A 26,252-nucleotide genomic window follows, 5' to 3' on the forward strand; every position below is an offset into this window, starting at 1 on the left:
GCCCTCATTTTTTGATTATTTACCTTTGTCTGTACACAGGTGTCTTTAAAAAAATTATGTTGCCAAGTACTTCCTTTGTACATTATCAACGTAATTGTTATCTATCACTGCCTCTTGTGATTCGACATTTACATTCAAATTTGAACTTAAATTTTTAGTTTTCTCTGCAATTTGAATTCAGTTAATTACTCCTAGCTCATTAATGAGATCCATATCACCATTTTCCTATTCGACAAATTACGTCACCATTCTTTACTGGACTTGCCACTATTATTCAAATACCCACTCTGCACACACAAATTATACCAAAATAGTAGTTCACTGTCTGTATAATTTTTCCTGTTCAATGTTGCTTGAAAATTTGGGGCACCATTGAAAACTTCAAATTTAAAAGATTTCAGGATATGATGTCCAGTCACTGTCACCATATACGAGGGTCGTCCACAAAGTAAGTTCCGTTTCCATTTCTATCCGCGGTAGCACTACATTCCCAGTACCAAGCATGTGCGGCAGTTACTCTGACTCCAGGAGAAGACATGTATGCCATTTTCAGATTGCTGCTGCTGTCATGTGCTTTGTAGTGCTTCTTTATAATTGGTAATTGAAAATGCCATTGCATGTGAAATCAGATCTGCGATTCATTTCCTAAATGCATAGAAAGTTAAACCAAAGGAGATTCATCAGCAGATCTGCGAGGTTTATGGACAAAATGCTATGAGTGATTCAATGGTTATAAGATGATGGGTAAGACTGTTCAATGAAGGATGTGATAAAGTGCACAATGGAGAATGAAGTGGACGGTCGTCTGTGGTTACTGATGAACTGGTTCACACAACTAAACAGAAGATTACGCACAACCGTAAGTTTACACTTAGTGCCCTTGCTATGGAAGTTCCGTAAATCTCACGATCATTAATTCATGAAATTGTTACTGAAAAACGGAAATTTCAGAAACTTTGCTCACGTAGGGTGCCCAAAATTCTTACTGAACAACACAAAAAACAACAGATGGGCAGTGCACTTCAGTTTTCGACATGCTCCAATGAAGAAGGTGATGGTTTTCTTTCTTGGATAGTCACGGGGGATGAAACTTCGGTATTGTACGGCACCCCTGAAGTAAAACGGCAGTCAATGGAATGGAGGCACACGTCATCCCCAACGATGGTTAAGCCTAAGCAAATCTAGACAACTTAAAAAGTAAGATGCACCATTTTTTGGGACAGAAAAGGCATTTTGCTGATTGATTTCTTACCACGAGGACAAACAATCAATGTACATGGTTACTGCGAGATCATTAAGAAATTGCGCCGTGCAATACAGAAAAAGCACCGAGGGTTACTGTCAAAAGGTGGTGTTTTTTTCCACGATAATGTCCAATCTCACATGGCGAATGTGACCAAACATTATTTCACTGCGACGCGTTTGATCATTCTCCGTACAGCCCGGACCTCGCTCCTAGCAACTTTCATCTCTTCTTACACCTAAAATCTGTCCTTGGTGGTCAACACTTTGATGATGATGATGATGATGATGATGATGATGATGATCTGAAATAACCTGTTACCACATGGTTGAATACACAGGCGGCGACCTTCTATGAAGAAGGCATACAAAAACTTGTGCCACGCTATGAAAAGTGCCCACAAAATTTCGGAAGCTATGTAGAAAAGTAGTTTAATGGATGTAGATTTTTGTACAATAAATATTTTTTCTGTACCTGTAAACACATGTTCTATATAACCAAATGGAACTTACTTTGTGGATGTATGGTGCCCTGTATTATATGATGCTCTCTCTCTCTTCTTATATTCGATGATCTAATGATATATTTTCTTTTGCTGGTGATTTTCAGGAAGAGGACAATGATGGATTGGATTGAAAATAATTATTAGCAAATCTCAAACAGTATGGTGTATTCCCAAAATCATCACTCATTGTGTGCAGCTTAACTACAGCCAGTGCTGGCAGCATCTCGTACGCCACAATACAACATAAATTGTTTTCACACTGAAGCTTCACACCATTTGGAACACAGTGTGGATAAATAGCATGACATCACATCAGCAACTGCTGATGGCCAATGGCAGACTCTAGCAAATTCCATACTGCAACTACTGTGCTACATAATGCAAAGTGCACAAAACAACAATCATCACAATATTGGGACGCACTGTTAGCAGGCAAAGATTACTCTGAAATGCTGGACTCAACTAAATGAGCAGTAGCATACTGCATAATCTGCAGTAAAGTTAGTCAACAAACTTACAACAAATGTTCCAAAATAAAACAAACGTATCAACGTGGAAAGATTTAAAATCTTCAAATGCGGCGACTCTTACAAAAAGTTCCACTGGTTCAGTCTAATGTCCGCTGTTCTTCCTGATATACAAAAATGACATTCCATTCACCACTTTGCGTATTTTCATTTAGTGATGTACTATAGGCTTGTCTTGCAGAATAGCTCATTGCCACAACAATACATAATATGCAGTTGCAACTGACAGTCATCTTGGGGACATCTGTCTGAAGTACAGATGCAGTTCTGGACAAACACCTTGGTAAAATTATAGAAAATGCCAACAAGATATTTGCTGGTGTTCAGTGCGTCAAGTTTTTAATGGGGTCCTGCTTCTAGAATAACTAACTTAAAACCTGTTAATCCTTTTGCGGGCCATGAGGGAATGTACTTCCCACTAAATGTGTTTCTTTACAGCAGTTAAGGGAATGTGTGTTACTACACTACCGGCCATTAAAATTGCTACACCATGAAGATGACATGCTACAGACATGAAATTTAACAGACAGGAAGAAGATGCTGTGATATGCAAATGATTAGCTTTTCAGAGCATTCACACAAGGTTGGCACCGATGGCGACACCTACAGCGTGCTGAGATGAGGAATTTTTCCAACCAATTTCTCATACACAAACAGCATTTGACCGGCATTGCCTGGTGAAACGTTGTTATGCCGCCTCGTGTAAGGAGGAGAAATGCATACCATTACATTTCCGACTTTGATAATGGTCGGATTGTAGCCTATCGCGATTGTGGTTTATCATATCGCAACATTGCTGCTCGTGTTGGTAGAGATCCAATGACTGTTAGCAGAATACGGAATCGGTGGTTTCAGGAGGGTAATACAGAACGCCGTGCTGGATCCCAACGGCCTCGTATCCTTAGCAGTCGAGATGACAGGCATCTTATCCGCATGGCTGTAATGGATCGTGCAGCAACGTCTTGATCCCCGAGTGAACAGATGGGGACGTTTGCAAGACAACAACCATCTGCACAAACAGTTCGACAACGTTTGCAGCAGCATGGACATTCAGCTCGGAGACCATGGCTGCGGTTACCCTTGACGCTGCATCACAGACAGGAGCACCTTCGATGGTGTACTCAACGCCGAATCCCGGTGCACGAATGGCAAAAAGTCATTTTTTCGGATGAATCCAGGTTCTGTTTACAGCATCATGATGGTCGCATCCGTGTTTGGCGACATTGCGATGAACGCACACTGGAAGCGTGTATTCGTCATCACCCTACTGGCGTATCACCTGGTGTGATGGTATGGGGGTGCCATTGGTTACACGTCTGTCACCTCTTGTTCACATTGACAGCACTTTGAATTGTGGACGTTACATTTCAGATGTGTTACGACCAGTGGATCTACCCTTCATTCGATCCCTGCAAAACCCTACATTTCAGCAGGATAATGGACAACCGCATATTTCAGATCCTGTACGGGCCTTTCTGGATACAGAAAATGTCCGACTGCTGCCCTGCCCAGCACATTCTCCAGATCTCTCAACAATTGAAAACATGTGGTCAATGGTGGCTGACCAACTGGTTCGTCACAATATGCCAGTCACTACTCTTGATGAACTGTGGTATCGTGTTGAAGCTGCATGGGCAGCTGTATCTGTACACGCCATCCAAGCTGTATTTGATTCAGTGCCAAGGTGTACCAAGGCCGTTATTGCTGCCAGAGGTGGTTGTTCTGGGTACTGATTTCTCAGGATCTATGCACCCACATTGCATGAAAATGTAATCGCATGTCAGTTCTAGTATAATATATTTGTCCAATGATTACCCATTTATCATCTGCGTTTCTTCTTGGTGTAGAAATTTTAATGTCCAGTAGTGTACTTCTGTATGCTCCTGGCATCTAGTGACAGTCTGCTGTACCAGCTGTAGTTTCTGTTTGTTGTGAAATACAGTCTTCAGCATTGTGGGAAGTATCCCACCAAACAATGGTGTTTCAATGGTTGTTGGGAACAATGGTTATTACCAAAGTAATTTCTGCAAGGGGCTTAGGAAGTATACTAAACACACAATTAATCTTTCATTTGTAGTACTTGGGAAGCATTCTTCCCACAATCTTAGGGGTGTTCCAGAGCTTTTAGGGATACGTCTTACCACCTCTGCCTATGCCTGAAATCTTGTTGTAGCACACCATATCAGGTGTATGAAAACTGCTCCAACAATCAGTTTCTGTTTGTCGTGGGATCACTACTGTTGTCAGAACACATGGCTTTGCTTCTGAAATATACATTATTGTGACCTGTGTTGCTCATACATTTATTGCATGATAAAGTTTCAAGGATTGTTTTCACATTGTGGCAAGTAAGCTTCAATACCAATAGCAATTATTTTTTAAATAAAGTAAAAGAAAACATAAAATAAAAACAGTAAACACTCTTCATTAGTTCTTTATGTGTAACAGCAACACAAAACCACTCTCAAAAGGGAAGTGGAAATCCATTTATCACCAGTTTTAATACCTCACAAAGTTGTCATGGTGATACATGTACCACAATAGGTTTTGGTCCTAAACCACAAAAATAAAATTATCAGAAAATAATAATAATGTCATTGTTCTGTGCATATCTGGAAGATCATAAGTAGAATACTAAAGGTAATCACTTCTGTATATTTAAGCAGGACATAAACATATGGAGAATAATCTAAAGTAGCAGGTTAGTTGATGATCTTGGTTTTCTTCAGAACTCCCCCCTCCCCCTCTCCCCTCCTCCTTCTCTGGTCTTGTTCTATATCTGGATAGATAGTCTTCAAAGCCACCATAAGGTGCATGGCACAGCGTACCTTGTACCACTACTTGTCATTTCCCCTCCTGTTCCACTCGCAAATAGAGTAAGGGAAAAGCGACTGTGTACGCCTCTGTATGAACCCTTATTTCTTGTATCTTAGCGCTGTGGTCCTTACACATGATGTATGTTGGCGGCAGCAGCAGCAGCAGCAGAATCGTTCAGCAGTCAGCTTCAAATGCCAGTTCTCTAAATTTTCTCAGCAGTTTTTCCCGAAAAGAATGCTGCCTTCCGTCTATGGATTCCCATTTCAGTTCCTGAAGCAGCTCCGTAACACTTAAGTTTTTGTTCGAACCAAGTGGTGACAAATCTAGCAGCCCTCCTCCTGAATTGCTTTGATGTCTTCCTTCAATCTGAGCTGGTATGGATCCCACACACTCCAGCAGTACTCAAGAATAGAGCACACCAGTGTTCTATATGTGGTCTCCTTAAATGACGTGGCTGTGTCAAGCAAGACCCTAGTAATACTGTATCCAAACATTACAGGTTTGTTCTTCCTACTCATCCACATTAACTTACATTTTTCCACATTTAGGGCTAGTTGCCATTCGTCACGCCAACTAAAAATTTTGTTTAAGTCATCTTGTATCTTCCTACAGTCACTCAACTTCGACATCTTAGGCATCATCAGCAAACAGCCGCAGGTTGCTGCCCATACTGTCTGCCAAATCTTCTATGCATATAGAGAACCACAGTGATGCTATCACACTCCCCTGGGGCACTCCTGACGATAACCTTATCTCTAATTAACACTCGCCATCAAGGTCAACATACTGTGTTCTATAACTTAGTCTTTGAGCTACTCACATATCTGTGAACTTATTCCATATGCTCGTACCTTTGTTAATGGCCTGCAATGGAGCACCATCTGAAATGCTTTCCAGAAATCTAGAGATACAGAACCTGTCTGTTGCCTTCATCCATAGTTCTCAATATACCATGTGAGAAAAAAGTCAAGCAGAGTTTCGCATGAGTGATGCTTGCTAAAACTGTGCTGATTTGTGGACATACGCTTCTTAGCCTCAAGAAAGTTTATTATATTCGAACTGAGAATGTGCTCAAGGATTCTGCAGCAAACTGAAGGTTAGTATATTGGTCAGTAATTTTGCAGGTCTATTCTGTTACCTTGCTTATATACTGCAGTCACCTGAGCTTTTTTCCAATCACTTGGGACTTCGTGCTGGGCAAGAGATTCATGATAAATGCAACCTAGGTAAGGAGCCTATGCTGTTGAGTACTCTTCGTAAAATCGAACTGGGATTCCATCTGGATTTGGTGATTTATTTAATCTTTAAGTTGCTTCTCTATGCCAGGTATGCTTGTTTCTATGTCATCCATATGGGAATCTGTCCGATGGTCAAATTATGGTACGTTCATACAGTTCTCCTGCATGAACAATTTCTTGATTGTGAAATTTAAAAATTCGGCTTTCGTTTTGCCATCTTCAACTGCCACACCAGACTGGTCAACAAGGGACTGAATGGAAGCCTTAGATCCCCTTAGTGATTTTACATACAACCAGAATTTTCTCAGGTTTTCTGCCAGTTCTTTTGCTAAGGTGTGATGGTGGTAACTGATCTACGCCTCATGCGTAGATCTTTTCACAGAAGCACGAATCTTTGTTTGTCATCGTCTGTGCATCTCCCTTTGAACCTAGAGTGCAACCATCTCTCCTTCCTCAGCTTCTTACGAATTTCATTACTAAACCATGGTGAGTCTTGTTCCACACAGCTTTATTTGGGAATACCAGAAGGGTTGAGAACAGTTCCAAATTATGGAGTGTGTGTTGCGAAGTGCTACTTTTAGATTCTGTTGAAGCACTCCCTCTTCTAGAATATAGATTACAAAGGGGAATAAACTTCTCTCCTATAGTGCCTACTGTGTAAGCTCTTCATCACTGTTTTGCTGAAGATTGTCTTTGCTGTATATTCTCCTGGCATGTCTTCATCTATTCCGTATGAGTAATGAGCTACTTCCTTGTCATGGTTCTCCAGCAACTGCTTTTGATGCTGAATAGAATGTTATCACAACATTTTGTGGATCTGGTTGAAGCACATCAGAATTTCTCACCAGATAAAAATTAAAGAAATTTTGGGAACTCAAAAAAAACTACTGAAATTAAAAAAACTACTGAAATTAAAAAGCTTCAGTATCTTCATCTGAATGTGTTTTCAACCAGTCATTTACAAAAAGTTTACTTAACAACACAGAAAAAGTTCTGTGGTGTAGTGGTCCTGCAAATATAAAATATGGATAGCTATTTTTAAAAAAAATAAAGCTTCAATACAGTGTTACACTGTATTTTATATAATGTGTCAAATTGTTGTCCAAATTATTTTTGTTTAGGCTAGCAGTAGCCAAATGAAAATTAATACATAGCCAGGAAGCAAGAACTCCTGGCATTACATGTTGTAAGAGGATTACAGTAATGAACATGCAACTTGGAACAGAACACACCCAATAAGTCTTTCTGGTACACAATCTCAAATGTGCTGCAACTGTTTTGCAGTAGTGCTGCAGTGTAGTTTGATGTTTGTTGACACTTCCCTTGCAGATGCATAAACCCTGCCAGCAGCTATTGCTTTATTTGTAGATAGGTTACTTTGAAATTATGAAAATACATAATTATTTATGAGACAAATGTTCTGTACTTTGGTTGCCACATTAGAAGAACGAACAAGCTTCAGTGTCGTGTATGTTGTTAATTGGGATTTCATTCGTGATTGAGTTGTAAAATATCATCCATAGGATTTGCATTTCTCAGGCTGCTGGTTCTCCTTAGGCCATGAGAAATGCAAATTCTTTAAAAAATTGCAGTTTTAAGGAGGCTACATTAGGCTTCACATACACTGATGTATTTGCAGTTATGTGACAAATACATGACAAGAAATTTCAGAGATGGAAGAAAGATGGTGGTGAAGGTGATATAAGCTGATTACTGCTGGCCACTTATCAGAGAATCACCAGTAAAAGTACACAAATGGCTTGTGAAATGAGTATTTATTCTGAATATTGTGATCAGCACCACAGGCACAGACAAATAGTTAAATTATACTGGCTAGTGTTTATATCTTTCCTTTTCTTCTTATCTCTCCAGGGAATTTGATGTAATGATTGTTTGTTGAAATAAATATGTATGAACGAATTTGTATCTATAAACGTATAGAATATATTGAACATATATGAGAGTCCATGATTAAGTTTCCCTAAAGTGCACCTTACCTGTTGGTTGTTTGTTGAAATAAATATGTATGAACGAATTTGTATCTATAAACGTATAGAATATATTGAACATATATGAGAGTCCATGATTAAGTTTCCCTAAAGTGCACCTTACCTGTTTCAGATACCTATTCAAAAGTGGGAATGCAGAACATCCCTCAGACCGTTTTTACAACACGTCTGTAGAAGTTCTACCAGAATCTAGTCAAAATACCCTTAGCAAAAGCGATTACAATTCCACATCTGATGGATATATTATTGTTGGTATGCTGATGATTTTAATTACTAATTATTGCTTTTGCAGAAAAATCTAATGGAATGTGAGGCATTTATTTAAAACTCCAAATGCTTATGATGAGTGCATTCAAAATAGCGCATAATAAGAACAAAATTGCACTGATTTGAATTAAACTTCATTAAGGACAATATTAGTTAAGTTTTCCTTTGTGTTTAATATGCCTTTTATTGTCAGACTCATCAAAGGCACGTAACGGCATGGATAGTGACGCACTTACAAGTAAATTAGAATATTATTTTGCAAGTAATGCTACATATGGTTCATCTTACACATGTGAGCTAAAAATATCATGACCACCTGCTTTAATAGTGTGATTGTCCACCTGTGGAATGCAAGAGAGCAGTGTTTCTGCATGACGTGGATTTGACAGGTTTTTGATGGGTTTCTCGAGGTATGTGGCACCAAATGTCTAAGCACAGCTCTCACAATTCCTACAAATTACGTGCTAGTGGTTTCTGGGTGCAGTGCTCACACCTAACAGCATCCCAGATGTGTTCAGTACCATGCACGGACAGTGGTCTGCACGGTGCGAAGCACGTTTTGAGCAGCCATTCCCTTGGGTGACGGGGCATATAGTTAAGCCCACTGACATAGTGTAACAAGAAACTTGATTCATTCATCCAAGCTACAAGTTTCCATTGACTCGAAGTCGAATCTCGATGACCCTGTGCCCAGTGCTGTTGTAATTTTTGTTGCGGAAACATGGGACCATGTAAGGTGTTACCTGCTCTCATTCCCCATGTTCAAAATTGTACACTGAATGATGTGCTTCAAAACACTTTTGCATTTGACAGCATTGTATGCTGTCGTCAGATCTGCCACAGATTGCTGCCTATGCTGCTTTACAGAGCAATTGACACTCTCCAGCCTCCACATACTGTGATGAGGCGCAGACATCCAAAACACTTTGTTGCCTGCTCTTGGTTTCACTGTCCTTACATGACTTTCTACTTACGCTCATGACATTAGCAGCAACTTGTCTAATGCTTGTATATGAAGGCTGTTTTGGCATCTTATTAAAAACTGTGTGTAGTACAGGTGCCTCATTCCTCTGCTCTTGCTTGGCTGGAGATCCAGACTACAATACCTGTGAGTGCTTGGTGGCGGACAGTGGCTGTACGTTAGAAAATATGTTCCAAGATCTGTCTGGATAGGCTGTTAAAAGCTGTTTATTGTTCTCACTCTTATAATTTTGTTCAAAACCTAAGGTTTTTAACAAAATAATTGAAAATTACTTGTTGCTTGCTAATTTTCTGTTATACAATTAATGAATGCCACGAATGAGAAATTGACACCATTTGCAGGCCAGTTCGATAGTATGGGTGTGGCAGAGGGTGCCGTCAACACGCAGCTGGGTCCAATCCGCACCCTGCGCCTCAGTGTACACAGTGACAGTGAGAACTGGGCCATCCTCAGTGAGGTAAGTTCAAAGTAGTAGAGCCTCTCCAGCCATGGAGGAAAATGAAGGGCAAAGGATATGGTTTCGAGACGGCTTTAGAAGTGGTAGCTCCTTTTTAAAGAACGGTTTATCAGTACTGATTCCACTCTGGTTTAACTATTGTGTTCTCAATGGAGAGACATCTACAGACAAAGTGTTCTGTTTGCTAAAAACTCTTCAATCCAGCCACACAGCTGGTCTGATATTCCGTAGGCTCTTACTTTATCAGGTGACAGTGCAGAACTGTATCAAACGCCTTCTGGAATTCAAGGAAAATTGCATCTACCTGGGAGCCTGTATCTAATATTTTCTGGGTCTCATGAACAAATAGTGAGTTGGGTCTCACCCGATTGCTGTTTCCGGAATCCATGTTGATTCCTACAGAGTAGATTCTGGGTTTCCAGAAATATCATGATACGCGAGCAAAAAACACATTCTAAAATTCTACAACAGATTGATGTCAGAGATATAGGCCTATAGTTTTATGCATCTGCGCGATGACCCTTCTTGAAAACTGGAACTACCTGTGCTCTTTTCCAATCATTTGGAACCTTCCGTTCCTCTAGAGACTTTCGGTACACGGCTGTTAGAAGGGGGGCAAGTTCTTTCGCGTACTCTGTGTAGAAGGACGTTAATTTATATCCAATGAAAGAAAGTTCTGTAAACAACTGTTTTATAAAATACAACAAATCTGATTAACGTTTATATAACGACTAAGAACCTCCGTTAGATATTTCTGGGTTTCAGGAATAATCACTGAATTGCTTTGTTTTGAATGCAAAATAAATATTTCAAACTGGTATATATGTTGCTGGTTACCAGATATGTTATTGCCAGCCTTATTGCAGCAGTTTCCCAAACAGAAAATCTAAAATCTTCCTGTGAACTCCTGAAATTTGTGAACAAAACGCAGTCACTTTGTATTTCTTGTACATCTGTTAGTTAGCTACTTTACCCACTGTCACTTCTGTGTTTCATTTTTCCGTTGCCTTTTCACCACAATAAACACAGCACAAACTCTCGAGCAAGGAAGGGGATACATAGCTGGCTGCTTGAATAATAAGGCAACATGTGGACATGGATGCACATGCATTCTTTCTACAAATTTTTGAGCATGCACTTCTACTCTGATGCATCTTCAATTGTGCATGAAGGCAATGTGTGGCATATGATTTATGAGTGTTTTATTAGTGTGTCTGGTAGTGTATTGTTGGGTGTACAGTCAAGTTATACACTGTACATTCACATTGTAACCACCTGTCAAAAGCCTGAATAACCACCTTATGCAAAACAGACCACTGCAAGACATGCAGTAGGAGAGTCAATGAGGTTCTGGAAGATACCAGCATGGATGTGGAACCATGCCATACACGCCAACAACAATCTGTTCAATGGGGCATAAAATATAATTCATCAGAAAAGGTCATGTGTCACCACTCAGTTGATGCCCAACCGGTACTGACATGTAGATTCCAGCTTTTGCTGTCAATGAACAGCAGTCACCATAGATGGAGGGGTGGATGAACCAAGCTCCTGCTGTGGAGGTTCATACGTAGCAACATTTGCTGAACAACCATTGATGACACATTGTTAATAGAACCTTGGGTCATCTGGATGGTCAGTTGCTGAACAGTTGCACACCTACTTGCCTTCGCACAGCTGTTGTTCACCCCTGTCATATAAGGGACGTGGTGCAACACTGCTACCGTGGTACCAGTTTTGGATAGTCCATTTTGCCATGGACCCTATACTTTAACCTCGGTGGCAAGCGAGAAGTTTACGAAATGCGAGAAGTTTACGAAATGCGAGAAGTTTACGAAATGCGAGAAGTTTACGAAATGCGAGAAGTTTACGAAATGCGAGAAGTTTACGAAATGCGAGAAGTTTACGAAATGCGAGAAGTTTACGAAATGCGAGAAGTTTACGAAATGCGAGAAGTTTACGAAATGCGAGAAGTTTACGAAATGCGAGAAGTTTACGAAATGCGAGAAGTTTACGAAATGCGAGAAGTTTACGAAATGCGAGAAGTTTACGAAATGCGAGAAGTTTACGAAATGCGAGAAGTTTACGAAATGCGAGAAGTTTACGAAATGCGAGAAGTTTACGAAATGCGAGAAGTTTACGAAATGCGAGAAGTTTACGAAATGCGAGAAGTTTACGAAATGCGAGAAGTTTACGAAATGCGAGAAGTTTACGAAATGCGAGAAGTTTACGAAATGCGAGAAGTTTACGAAATGCGAGAAGTTTACGAAATGCGAGAAGTTTACGAAATGCGAGAAGTTTACGAAATGCGAGAAGTTTACGAAATGCGAGAAGTTTACGAAATGCGAGAAGTTTACGAAATGCGAGAAGTTTACGAAATGCGAGAAGTTTACGAAATGCGAGAAGTTTACGAAATGCGAGAAGTTTACGAAATGCGAGAAGTTTACGAAATGCGAGAAGTTTACGAAATGCGAGAAGTTTACGAAATGCGAGAAGTTTACGAAATGCGAGAAGTTTACGAAATGCGAGAAGTTTACGAAATGCGAGAAGTTTACGAAATGCGAGAAGTTTACGAAATGCGAGAAGTTTACGAAATGCGAGAAGTTTACGAAATGCGAGAAGTTTACGAAATGCGAGAAGTTTACGAAATGCGAGAAGTTTACGAAATGCGAGAAGTTTACGAAATGCGAGAAGTTTACGAAATGCGAGAAGTTTACGAAATGCGAGAAGTTTACGAAATGCGAGAAGTTTACGAAATGCGAGAAGTTTACGAAATGCGAGAAGTTTACGAAATGCGAGAAGTTTACGAAATGCGAGAAGTTTACGAAATGCGAGAAGTTTACGAAATGCGAGAAGTTTACGAAATGCGAGAAGTTTACGAAATGCGAGAAGTTTACGAAATGCGAGAAGTTTACGAAATGCGAGAAGTTTACGAAATGCGAGAAGTTTACGAAATGCGAGAAGTTTACGAAATGCGAGAAGTTTACGAAATGCGAGAAGTTTACGAAATGCGAGAAGTTTACGAAATGCGAGAAGTTTACGAAATGCGAGAAGTTTACGAAATGCGAGAAGTTTACGAAATGCGAGAAGTTTACGAAATGCGAGAAGTTTACGAAATGCGAGAAGTTTACGAAATGCGAGAAGTTTACGAAATGCGAGAAGTTTACGAAATGCGAGAAGTTTACGAAATGCGAGAAGTTTACGAAATGCGAGAAGTTTACGAAATGCGAGAAGTTTACGAAATGCGAGAAGTTTACGAAATGCGAGAAGTTTACGAAATGCGAGAAGTTTACGAAATGCGAGAAGTTTACGAACTTAGCTGTTTTGGAAATCCTTCCAACTGTGGCCCAAAAACCAATATCTTGCCACTTTGGACATCAAATAAATCAATCCATTTCCGCATTATGACGACTGCGCTGTTCTCTGCATCCCTTGTCATGCCTCGTACACCCTCCACTGCTAGCTGCCACCTGCCACCTGAGAGTGGTTATCATACATTACCGTTGAACATAGGCAGTGGTCACAAAGTGACTGGGCAAAGTATATACCATTTTTGAACAAAGTATTTTGACAAATTTAGGTACTGCAAGCACAGGTCTTACATGTGTGCTCATGTACAGAGTATTAGGATGACTAAAGTTTAGAATCTCTGAAGTTCAGTAAAAAAAATTCTATTGATTTTTGAAAAAAATGTTTGTGTATAGAAGAATCTATGCACACTGACCTGCACTTCATTAGTTGAACCATTTGTAATAAAGACCGGAACCAAATGTAATAAAGAAAGCCATGGTGGGAACACCATGGGTAGTGTCAATCGGGCAGAGCTTCACCAAAGAGTCATGCCTAGTTTTCCAAGAGAATGGGTAATCACATGACAAATCAGTGTGCAGTAGCAGTCTAAACCAACAATACCTGTAGAAAAAGTTACATTGAGAAGCTAAGTGGAAAATTTAGATTTTTCTTAAGAAAAATGGCACACAACATATTCTACTCGTTACAACAGAGGTAAAATATCTATTTCATAATGCTAATGATGCAGAATTTTGAAAACAGTGTGTGCACCTCATTCTTTATCAATGTGTTGTACCTAAGCTATATTCTCAGAGTAATGGGGAAGAAGTGCAAAGAACATTGGTTGCGGCAGTGTGTTGTTTGTTTTGAAGGTAAAATAAATAAATCGGATGGAAAAAGATCAGCACTGTAGTTCAAGCCGTGCGGGATTAGCGAAGCAGTCTAAGGCGCTGCAGTCATGGACTGTGCGGCTGGTCCCGGCGGAGGTTCGAATCCTCCCTCGAGAGAGAGAGAGAGAGAGAGAGAGAGAGAGAGAGAGAGAGTGTGTGTGTGTGTGTGTGTGTGTGTGTGTGTGTGTGTCCTTAGGATAATTTAGGTTCAGTAGTGCTTAAGCTTAGGGACTGATGACCTTAATAGTTAAGTCCCATAAGATAAAAAAAAGTAGTTCAAGCTGCAACTTTAATATTAGATAAATAGAGCATATTTAAGATCGTTGCCCATGTCATCCTCTGAAGGTACTAAGTCAGTGAAATATTGTCTCACTGGAATTTTCAACTCCTCTGCACACATGAAAACGAACCACCTACCAAGAAGATAATTTACTGTTTCAAATTAGATCCAGATAAAGGCATAATGAACATTAAACAGTTTACTTAATGTTACACTCCATTTGCTTTTATTTTAGCTACTGATGTAATTTGTTGCAGATCCACGTGGTGGCAGGCAGCTGACACAAGCGTCGGAAGGACCACAGCTTCTGTTGGTCATCTCAGGGTCTGGAGAAGCCCGGCACCAGCAGCACAACAGCTCTGTAGCCGGCCCTTGCTCAGCTAGTGATCTTCATGACTTTCTTCTCCTGAGACAGTCTGTCTTTGACAGATACAGCACACACAGACATGTTAACTCATTTTTGTGCTTGTTGTGTGACTGTGAGCAGCTCAGCTTTCTCTGTATTGAGATGAGCTGGTGAGTGGTGGGACTCTACATGGCTTCACTGGTTCTGACAATAGAATTCATCTAAGCGAACAATGTGACTGGCTTTTTATACCTTTTTGTATTTTCTCTTGCTGGATGTTACACCCTTAGGAAAAATAATTACAATGGCCTATTATGTTTTAAAAAGTTTGTGGAACACTTCACATTTTGTCATTCTTTTCAATGTCTTAATGGTTTGTATCTTACTGACTTCTGACCAGTTATGTACACACTGCAAAATTTTGTTGCAATACTTTAGTCCATAAATGAGAACGGCATGTGTTTAGTCCTCATGGATAAATGGAAAATGATAAAGAAAAACCGTTGCTCAATTAAAGCTTCTGTCATATCAGCTATGCTGAGAGTATAAGTAAATTTGTCTGCTTTCTTACTTGTATATCTTTCATTGGCTTGGTGTATTAAAAGTGGTTAATATACAATTTAGGAACTCACTGACTTCATCTTAATCTAAGGCCTAAGGCATGTTGCATTTAAAAAAAAAAAAAAAAAACCCCTGATCTTGAAATGGTATGTTTAAATCATTTCACACACACTAAAGGAAAGCAGATTATGCAATCTGTTGCTAACACATTTTAGCTTCCTAATATGTGCACCATGACTGGCTCATTTTACTCCAACACAAATTATAAACCTCAGATCAGTTAGGTTTTTCTCATACGTGGTGATTATGTTTCCAATACATTTACTCCTCAGATAAGCCATGCTGGATCTTGTTGGACATTGTAGCTGCCATTCAATTCAAGATTGTTGAGGGAGGCTGCAACCAGCCACAAATACTTAAAACAAAAAAAGTCATTGCTCTCCCTGATTTTGGGTCATTATAGTCCTCTTCAGAGGGCTACATTTATTTTATTACTTTAAGTACTATGAGCAGCATGTCATGTGCTCACATACTACATGAGAATATTTGACATTAGTGGCACTTAGTGCTACAAGAATAGCTTGCATGTGTAAAAATTACATGCACTTAAAACCACAAATAGGGGATGAGAGCTGCACGGAGTGGCCACGCAGTTTGAGGTGCCATGTCACAGACTGCACGGTTCCTCCTCCCGCAGGTTCGAGTCCTCACTCGGTGTGTGTGCGTGTGTGTGTGTGTGTGTGTGTGTGTGTGTGTGTTTGTTTTTGTTGTTGTTAGCATAGTGAACAATGTTTCACTGCTATTTTGTCACCATGAATTGTGGGAAAACTTTTAAATGTGCACACAGTAAAATTGCAAGTTCACAACTGACCAACTTAAAATATTTATATGCATTCTTTTCCTAAGCACAATTTTAAATCAGGTTGCAAATCCTCTGAGGGATAGGCATTAAAATAAATTTGTGCTCTAGTAATTCTGTGCAAAATAACAGTAAAACAACCAGCCAAGCTCACAAAAATCTGAAGTTCATAAGATTGATTATGGCAACTATCCCAGTTTTTATCCTGCCCATACTGACAGAAATTTTAACACAAGATATCTAGACCAAAGGGTACTTTTAAATCTAAAACCTTCAGTGCTTTTGCCACTTCTATGGATCAACATGGCCACAGCACTTCACACTTTAAGGATTGTTATAGATCTTGCATGCCCCTAGCAAAAGGGAGGAGGAGGAGGAGGAGGGGGGGGGGGGGGGGACACTGAAGAATTGGAAATGTACTTCACCTCAACACATTCTAAATGAGCACAAATTTAGCATGCCAATAAGAAATTTCAACAGATTTTTGTTCTGCTATTCAAGCAAGTCAAACATAAGACCCATCAACAGTAACTGCTTACTTTATCTGAAAAAAATGAATGCAGATGTAAATGAAATTAACGTACTAGCCATGGAAATTTTTATACTTCCTATGAGGTGCTGTAGCTATACTTCAGTTTATTTATATTGGAAGTGAGTAATGAAAGGGGTAAAGGTAATAATTCATAGTTTAGGTACTGATAGAATAAATTTTCAGTCTTTTTTTATGTGCCCATCATCTTTCAGGTGTGCATCCAGCAATGTTATTTTGTTCTTCAGATATTTCAGTGGATAAACCTATCTTCAGTGTGAGTTGCCGGCAGAATTTCAACCACGATACTGTGGAGTGAACATCTGTGTCGGAGATAACACTGTCTGCAACAAGAATGCCCATCATAGATATAATTTTTAGCACCTAAGGTGAAAACAAGATACATTCAACAAATCCACAGTGCTGAGTAATTACTTGGTTGATTACTAAAATGGATGGAATGTGCTGGAATGGCAGACAGTGATGATTCAGAACAATAATTCCTCTGGGGGTGTTGAAAGATTTCCGTTCTGCGAACAACTCATCTTTAAGAAGTCCATAAAGTTGCTAGCTGGAGTGCTACACTCCCCCCCCCCCCCCCTCCTCCCCCTCTTCCTACCCTCCTCTCTCTCTCTCTCTCTCTCTCTCTCTCTCTCTCTCTCTCTCTCTCTCTCTCTCTCTCCCTCCCAAGGTGGGGTGGTCACATTGTATTGGCGCTACATCTCAACCCAGTAATAAAGACATCGCTATGGATGAAACGTCCATTGTATTAGTGTTGTATGGCAATATTTATCAAGTGTCACCATTCCATCTCGAATTGTGTAGCTTAAATAATACAGTTTAGCTTTTCTTCTGGATTTTACAGTTACCCATTATTACGGAAAGGCATGAAGGAAATGGGTTATTCTCACGGTGTGGTCCAAAATTAAACCTCTACTTTGTAAAACATAAGTTATTGTATTCATTGCAATCATATTTGGACAGATATCTCACTATATTTTCACATTAAATATTTCTGTTGTAAATAGTTGTACAGTCCCTGAATTTTTCAGCATTAACTACTGTATTATGTCTGTAGAAAAAGGAAAACTATCATGTGATATAATTTGTGCATGTGGACTACACTAGTTACTGCAGTTGTGTAGCCCAAGTCTGCAGCTGATCCAGAGTAACTCCAGTACCACCGCATACAATGAGAACAGCAGGACCTGGTGGAATGCGGTGCTCAGAGTCCAGTCTTGACAGAATACCGGAGTAGAGGGCTGCCAGTGTGGCCCCACATGCAGGTTCCACCACCACATTCTCCAGTTCTGGCACAAACAATAAATCCAACAATCAGCACTCAAGACTTCTCAGTAATTGGACACTTTAATGTTGGAACCAGTCATACTATATTTCTGTTAATAATAAAAATTATTATTCCATTAACTAACATGTGAGCCACTGAAGGCTTATCTTCAGAGGGCTGGTATTTACAGGCACTTCACATTTTCAACCAGCTGCTGCTAGTCATGTGACAAAGCAAGCTGGGATAATTTTAATTCCCCTCTTGTTTTACCATCTGCCTAATTAAAAAATTAACTAATTAGCATTAACAAACATAAATATAATCTGAATTTCATATTTCGTAAGAGAAAGTTGGCCCTCAGTTTTAAAGAATTTTGTGCTTAGTTTTATGTATGTAATTGATTTTCTAGTTTAAATAAACTATTATTAGTTAGTATCTTTTATTGTAGAGCAAAATCAATAATTGTTTCGTAACTTACATTCTACTGTTGACATGTATACAAATATAAATTCTGCAATAATTGTAAATATTTGGAAGAGGAAATGCTAGTGTTCTTAAAGTATCTATTTGGCTCTATACGAAACATGATAGCAAAACCAGCCCTGAATTAATTCCGAAGTAATTAACAGTTCCTTCGAAAGTATTGTTTGTGTAACAATATCTGTTAATTTCACGATTTAAAAAAATAATTTGGACTAAACCTTGTAGCAGAAGAAACTGTTAAAAGGAACTAATTTTCGATGTATTCAGTTAATTTAATGAGTTAAGTTTTAATTGTAATTTCTATAATTTTAATTTCAAACAATGTTTAGTTTCAGTACCTATTATTGTGATGATACCAAGTGTCTAGTGCACGCGCATAGTACACTAGCATATCGAAGAAGATGGGAGCACAGCTCTCCCCATTGCCATGGTTTGGTTCCTCCCTCAGAGATGTCAGTGTCTGTTGGTGAATCAGTATCTGAGTGACTTGGGATAGGTCATTTACCATGACCCAATAGGTTTCTTTTTGCTCTCGTGTAATATTTATTATTATTATTTTTATTTTCTCAGGGAAAGGACAGGTACTTTATTTCAGTTTCCATAGTAATTTGTTACATCACCTACACCTTTAACCTTGGCACAATTCAGTGCACCTTTAACCCATACGGACACACTCTGATTCATTTACTTTATGACGATTCCTTGTCCTAAGAACCAACGGCATTATAGACATATAGTAAGATGAAACATGATCTCTGTTATACACCTCACATATCTGAAATATAACTTCACGGCTATTAGGTCTCCAGACCTGATACAGTCTCCACTTTACCATCACAAACTAGAGCCACAGTTACCCAACCATTACCATGTGCACTAATATCAGCATTAGTAAGTGTAAAATTGATATTCATATCTTGAGGGGAAAAAATACATTGTTTCACAAAATGCCTAGCATCCAGTGCACATTGGTCTATCGATTATTCATATGAGAGAAGGAAAGTTGCCACTCGCCATATAGCGGAGATGCTGAGATTTTGAAATCTGTACCTGTTGGTTTTTGAATGCATTCTAAGTTGATTTCCATAAAATAACATTATTAGCTTAACAGCTCATGCGCCCAAGTTTCTGACAATAATAACATAGAGAAGAATAGAAAATAAATGGCACATCCTTAAGATGATGCTGATGATGTTTGACACTGGTACGAGGGAGGCGGTTATGAAGTTGCACTTGAAAAGTAAAATTGTGAAACGTTCAGAAGATAAGTATACCAAGAAAAAGCATTCTACAATGTGAAAGGGTGCAAGATGTTAGAAATTCTAAGGAAAACAGGTGTAAGCTGTAAGGACATATGGGGAATAAACAAGAGGCAAGAGGGAAAAATAAGAATGGAAGACCAAGAATTAAGTGCTCAGATTACAAGCATGTAGGACAGTGATGCAGTGTGGGTGTATGTATGTTGATAATGTTGATGTAGAGACGGAGCACAGAGTATACAGCTGAACTGAAGAATGCAGCAACATCTGTGGTGGACGGTCTTCTGTACAGGATGATCAAAAAGTTTCCATTAGAAAGCTGCACAGTCCAGTCCAGAATCAGCATGCCAATGAGGCAAAATAGATGTGATCATTGAAGCAATCATCCCACCAATGCACCATGTTGAAGATCCCATTAGATAAGACACCATGTCCCGCTGTTTGAAGTTGTCCATAACTACCTGCTGCACATCCTTGTCCGATTGCAATTATCAACCATTCGAGGCCCTTTTTTGTAATAGACTGAAGGAGTGAGAATCACATGGGGACAGATCAGGATTACAGGGTGGGTGCTCAAGTGTCTCCCATTTTAGCTAGCATAACTTCTATCTTACAAGAAATACAATTGAAGCAGCACAGAACTTGTTTCTGAAAGGCATGCTGCCACATACAAATTATTCGTTCTTTGATAGGTGTCCATCAGTGTTCGTCCTGTGACAGCCAAGAAAAGAATAACAGCATGTTGGTCCTGTTTGGATGCATTTGGTAATAATGTCACCATAGTTCAGCTTGCCGCTCGTTGGCTGGTTTGTGCTTGGCGGATGCTGATATCCGCGCAGTTGAGTGCCTCACAAACCCATCATCATCATGCTTGGCTACTACAGGGCCCCAGCCTTCGCAGCATCTTTTCCCTTTTGTGCTGTATGTCTATTCTTTTGCGATTCTTTTTCTCCTCCCTTGGGAAACATGTTTGGGACGTTGTCGGAAATGTGTTCTGCATATTCACTTGCCAATATCAGACCACTCTCTCCACTGTGTTTTGTTTGTTCTTTCCTTTTTACGTTCCCTTCTCCTATCCTTCCTCTGCTTTGGTGTTTGAGGTTCCTCTTTTCCTTCTTCCTCCCTGTGCACTCCTGAAGGCTAGCACACACATAACAGCTGACTGTGTAATGTGTAATTCCCAGCCCTGGGTTGACAGTATGGTTCATATGTACACCCTTGTAAAGGCCACACCCAGGGAGGGGTGATTGCCTAAGCTGCTACCTTCCTAAATTGTCACTTGGTCCTTCTGTCAGGTGTTCAGGAGGTGTAAAGAATCACCTAAGGCAGGATCGCCACCACGGGGGGCAAAGTTACCTACTACACAACCGGCAGGCTGGAAAGGACAGAAGGAATACTCTGCGAAGACTTCCTAAGTTCCTCCAACCAACAAACATCTGAGTCTTCCTCTGCCAACTGGAAAGTCTCAAAGAAGTCAAACAAAGGGAAAGGCTTTCTCCCTCTTCAACAGTGTCACCACGTGATACCCCAACACAGCCGATCTCTGTGTAGCCAGTGCGCACCACCTACTGTTTTTCTGCCCTGGACTCTGCAGACCGACAGAAGGAGAATGCTGATGCTTCTGTGGACCTCATGGAGCAGAATCCTCATACCTCTGTGCCATATAGCAGTGAGTCTTCGAAGGCTGGCACCCGGCAGCCACCAAGGTGACACCCCTTTTTTTCCTCATCATGACTCTCCTCCAATGGAATATTTGCAGCCTTTGATCCAACAAAGAGGACTTACGGCTGCTCTTAGAATTCCAGTGTCTGCTTGTACTCTGCTTCCAGGAAACAAACTTGTCCCTTCACGGCTGCTTTGACCTCTCGCATTTCTTCTGGTCTGCTTTGACCTTCCCCCCAAGAACGGCATTCTATGGCATGGGGGAGTCATGCTGCTCAGCTGCGATGATGATGATGATGATGATGATGATGATGATGATAGTCAACCCATCTCCCTGACTGCCCGCCTCCAAGCTGTTGCAGTCTGCATTTTCCTTCTTCAATTGTCCTTTTCCCTTTGTGCTGTTTTGCACCCTTCCATCATTTGGTGTCACCAGATTGGACTTCTTCCAGCTTATTACTGGGCTACTCCCTTATCCCTTTCTGCTGCTTGGTGACTTTAATGCACACCGTCTCCTTTTGGGCTCCCCCAGAACTTGTCGGAGAGGTGCCCACTTGGCTGACCTTCTCAATCACCTTAACCTCATCTGCCTGAACACGGGAGCATCCACGTTGCTTTCAGACTTAACTCTCACCTATTCCCATTTGGATCTCTCCTTCTGCACTGCCCTGCTTGCCCATCATCTCGAGTGGTCCGTAATCCCTGACATGTACTTGAGTGACCATTTCCTGTATGCTGTCCGACTGCTGAGTCCAAACCCACCTACATGCACACTCAAATGGCAGCTTTCTAAGACCAAGTGGAGGCTTTACTCCTCTCTGGCAACCTTCAACAAACAACATGACCAGGCAGACATATCTTACAAATGTTATCCTTACCGCCACAGAACATTCCCAACATGTACCAGTCCCTTGGTGGACTGAGGCATGCTGCAACACCATTTGTGTGCGGAGACATGATCTCTGCATTTTTAACCATCATCCTATGATGGCAAACTACATACATTAAAAACAGTTTCATTCTTTGGGTTAGCAGAAATGCTAACTGGATTTCCTTTCCTTAACAGTTCCACTCTCTTCTGTTGTGTGGGCTAACCTCTGATGGCTGTCTGGGGCCAAGGTCTATTCCCCAATTTCCACCATACTTCACATTTCTGCCTTTACCACAAGCATGCCAGAAAAAAAAAAAGAATGCCACATTGATCCCTTGCCTACATCTTGGTGCCTCTAAACCCACAGAGGCATTGTGCCATGTTGCATATATACAGCAGCAACACCCTCAAATGCAAACTTTTTGATTGCTCCTTATATACGAGGTGCAACAATAAAGTAATGAGACTGATGTGAAGAAAAAAAAATGTTGATTACCGTTTTAGTCAAGTTTAGTGTTGTCTCCTTCAAAGTAGTTCCCTTCTGACTGCACACACTTTTTCCAGCACTTCTGTCATTGATGGTAACATTTCTGGAACTCATCTTCTGTAATAGCCTCCAAGACCCTCATCACCGCTTTTTGGACATCTTGTATTGTTTGAAAATGGTGTCCCTTGACCGCCATTTTGACTCTTGGGAATACAAAAAAGTTGCACAGAGCAATATCTGGTGAATAAGGTGGCTGTGGTAGTACTGAAATTTGTTTTGAGGTTAAAAATTGCTGTACTGACAGAGCAGTATGGGATGGCACATTATCGTGATGCAGAATCCAATTATCAGCAATGTTGGCATGGACATGAACTGTTTCTCGATTGATGTTCAGTTCTTCTGCAATAATTTTAAAGGATAATGTTCGATTAGATTGTAAGAGTTCACGCACCATGGCCAAGTTGACATCCATCCGTGAGATTGATGGTTGTCAACTGCGGTTTTCATCTTCAACATTCGTTCTGCCTTCACTAAACATTTTATGCCAATGAAAACATTGAGCTCTTGACATAACCTCCTTTCTAAAAGCCTTATGAAGCTTACCGTAAGTTGTCATCACGTTTTCACCCAATTTAATGCAAAAAGAAATGGCATACCATTGCGCAACATTATGCGGTTCCATTTCTGTGATGAGAGACACAAACACATGTTAACTTATTACAGCACAGCTCATGACTGAGCAGTTGCATCGATGTGCTGCTTGGACTAGAAGCAGCTTATAGACAAAGGTCAAAGATATTGTGCCTACGCAAGCCTGCAGGGTTGCCACATCTTGCAAACAAAATCAATCTCATTACTTAATTGTTGCACCTCGTATGTCTGGAAGGTGTACTTATTATTGTGATTGAAGGAAGTCAAATCTAGGAAGTTCATCCCATCTGTTGTCTTTTGTAAACCTTCTAATTTTTTTTTTTTTTTTTCAGTAGTTAGATTACCAATTTCAATACTGGGGACATTACATAGTATTAGTATGTAATCTACATATTTTTTTGTAATAAACGATCTTATTTATATATTGGGAATATGTACCGATAAACTATTGCTCAAGGATGTATATGATGATGATGATGGATGATGATGATAGCATGCAGTGTTGCTACCCAGCTAGACCATCATTTTGGGTACAAATCTTGCAAGTAAATGAGAAGCAATTGTGCAAAAGGATTAACTCTTAGAAATATAACTTCACAAACAGCCTAACCAAGTTATACGATGGAAAATCCAGGATGACATGTAACAATATTATGAAGAGGAGAGTTGCTAATCACTGTATAGCAGAGATACTGAATCACAGATAAGCCCAACAAAAAGACTGTCAGAAAGTGAGTTTTCGGTCAACAAAGCCTTCATTGGAAATACACGCATGTGCAGTGTCTGCCTGTTGAACCCCAACTGCGAGCAACTGCCCATAATGGGAGAGGCAACTAAGCGGTGGGAGTGAGGAGGAGAACGGGGCAGGCAGGGGGAGGGTTAGAAGGGTAGGGTTGTGAGATGGTAAAGTGCTGCTTATGGGAGTGTATGGGTAAGAGGTGGAGGAGGGTAGGGAACCTGAGGTTAGATGGAGTATGGGGTGGAGTGGGGGTAGTGGAGGAGAAGTAAGTAAAAAGACTGAGGGTACTAGAATGCGAACAGGGAATGAGCTAGATGGGCAAGGAAAATGACTACTGAAGGGTTATGGTAAGGTAGGATATATTGCAGGGAGAGTTCCCAGTTGCACAATTCAGAAAAGCTGGTATTTGTGGGAAGGATCCAGATGGCACAGGCTGTGAAGCAGTCATTGAAGTGAAGAACATTGTGTTGGGTGGCATGCTCAACAATGAGGTGGTTGAGCTGTTTCTTGGCCACAGTTTATCGGTGGCCATTCATGTGGACAGACAGGCTTCCTCCTTTTTTTTTTACCCCCCCTCCCCTCCCCGGCCCTCTACCTAACCTCCCAACTGCACCTAGTTGCTCTGATGCCCTCCACCTCATCTCCATACAAGCAGCACTTTATGTCCCCCGCCCCCAAACCTATCTTACTATCACTCCCCCCTCCCCGGACCAGCCTCCTACTTATCCCCAACACCCAACTGACATTATGCACTGCTGCTCGCACTTTGGCTTCAATAGCCAGAGACTGCAGTCATGCACATGTGAGTTGCATCTGCGTGTGCATGTGCATGTGTTTCTTTTTGATGAAGGCCTTACTGGCCAAAACCTATATTTGTGACAGTCTTTTTCTTGTGCCCATCTACAACTCAGCATCTCCACTATATGGTGAGTAGCAAACAATGGAATATCCAGGATGGAGTGTAACAATAATATTATGAGAAGGAAATTGAGAGTCTTTTCGTTGTGCCTATCTGTGACTCAACATCTTCGCTATATGGTGAGTACACGACGTAATCAGATGTATCCAGACACCTGGCTGAAAATGATTTACAAGCTCCTGGCATTCTCCATTGATAATGCTGGAATTCAATTTGATGTAGACTTGATGACAGCTTCCACTCTGGCAGGCATATGTTAAATCAGGTGGTGGAAGGTTTCTTGGGGAATGGCAGCTCATTCTTCATGGAGTGCTGGGTATTGATGCCGGTTGGTGAGACCTGGCACGAAGTTGGCAATACAAAATGTCCAGAAGGTGTTCTATAGGATTCAATTCAGGACTCTGTGCAGGCCAGTCCATTACAGGGATGTTATTGTCTTGTAACCACTCTGCCACAAGCTGTGCATTATGAACAGGTGCTGAAAGATGTAATAGCCATCCCCGAATTGCTTTTCAACAGTAGGAAGCAAGAAGGTGCTTAAAACACCAATGTAGGCCTGTGCTGTGACAGTGCCATGCAAAACTACAAAGGGTGCAAGCCCCATCCATGAACAGCACGACCACAGCATAACACGCCTCTGAATTTTACTGTTGGCACTACACACACTAGACATTCGCCATGCTCACACCCTGCCATCAGGTTGCCACATTGTGTACCGTGATTCGTCATACAACATTTTCCCACAGCTCAATCATCCAATGTTTATGCGCCTTACACCAAGCGAGGTGTCGTTTGGGATTTAGCGGCATGATGTGTGGTTTCTGAGCAGCCGCTCGACCCTGAAATCCAAGTTTTCTCACCTCCCACCTAACTGTCATAGTACTTCGGAATTCCCGTGTGACGGTCTAGATAGGTGTCTGCCTATTACACATTACGACCCTTTTCAACTGTCTGCGATCTCTGCCACTCAACAGACGAGGTCGGCCTTTTCGCTTTTGTGCTGTACATGTCCCTTCATGTTTCCACTTCACTATCACATCAGAAACAGTGGATCTAGGGATGTTTAGGAGTGTGGAAATCTTGCGTACAGAC

At 40.6% G+C, this 26,252-nt stretch overlaps 2 protein-coding genes across 5 annotated transcripts in view; one reads left to right on the top strand and one right to left on the bottom strand.

Moving 5' to 3' along the window:
* The window catches only part of LOC124612437 (alpha-1,3-mannosyl-glycoprotein 4-beta-N-acetylglucosaminyltransferase A), a 787,568-nt gene extending 772,146 nt beyond the window's left edge, over positions 1-15,422 (top strand). For both annotated transcript variants that reach the window (XM_047140646.1, XM_047140647.1), the window contains 3 exons: positions 8,452-8,591; positions 9,930-10,045; positions 14,764-15,422. In XM_047140646.1, coding sequence (XP_046996602.1) covers positions 8,452-8,591; positions 9,930-10,045; positions 14,764-14,787 — 280 coding nt within the window. In that variant the 3' untranslated portion in view covers positions 14,788-15,422. The remainder of the gene's footprint in view (positions 1-8,451; positions 8,592-9,929; positions 10,046-14,763) is intronic.
* Positions 15,423-17,738: 2,316 nt separating this feature from the next.
* The window catches only part of LOC124613083 (L-serine dehydratase/L-threonine deaminase-like), an 87,707-nt gene continuing 79,193 nt past the window's right edge, over positions 17,739-26,252 (bottom strand). For all 3 annotated transcript variants that reach the window (XM_047141669.1, XM_047141671.1, XM_047141670.1), the window contains exon 8: positions 17,739-18,111. In XM_047141669.1, the coding sequence (XP_046997625.1) occupies positions 17,930-18,111 (182 nt within the window). In that variant the 3' untranslated portion in view covers positions 17,739-17,929. The remainder of the gene's footprint in view (positions 18,112-26,252) is intronic.

Source organism: Schistocerca americana, chromosome 4, assembly GCF_021461395.2.
Source record: "Schistocerca americana isolate TAMUIC-IGC-003095 chromosome 4, iqSchAmer2.1, whole genome shotgun sequence".
Lineage (NCBI taxonomy): Eukaryota > Metazoa > Arthropoda > Insecta > Orthoptera > Acrididae > Schistocerca > Schistocerca americana.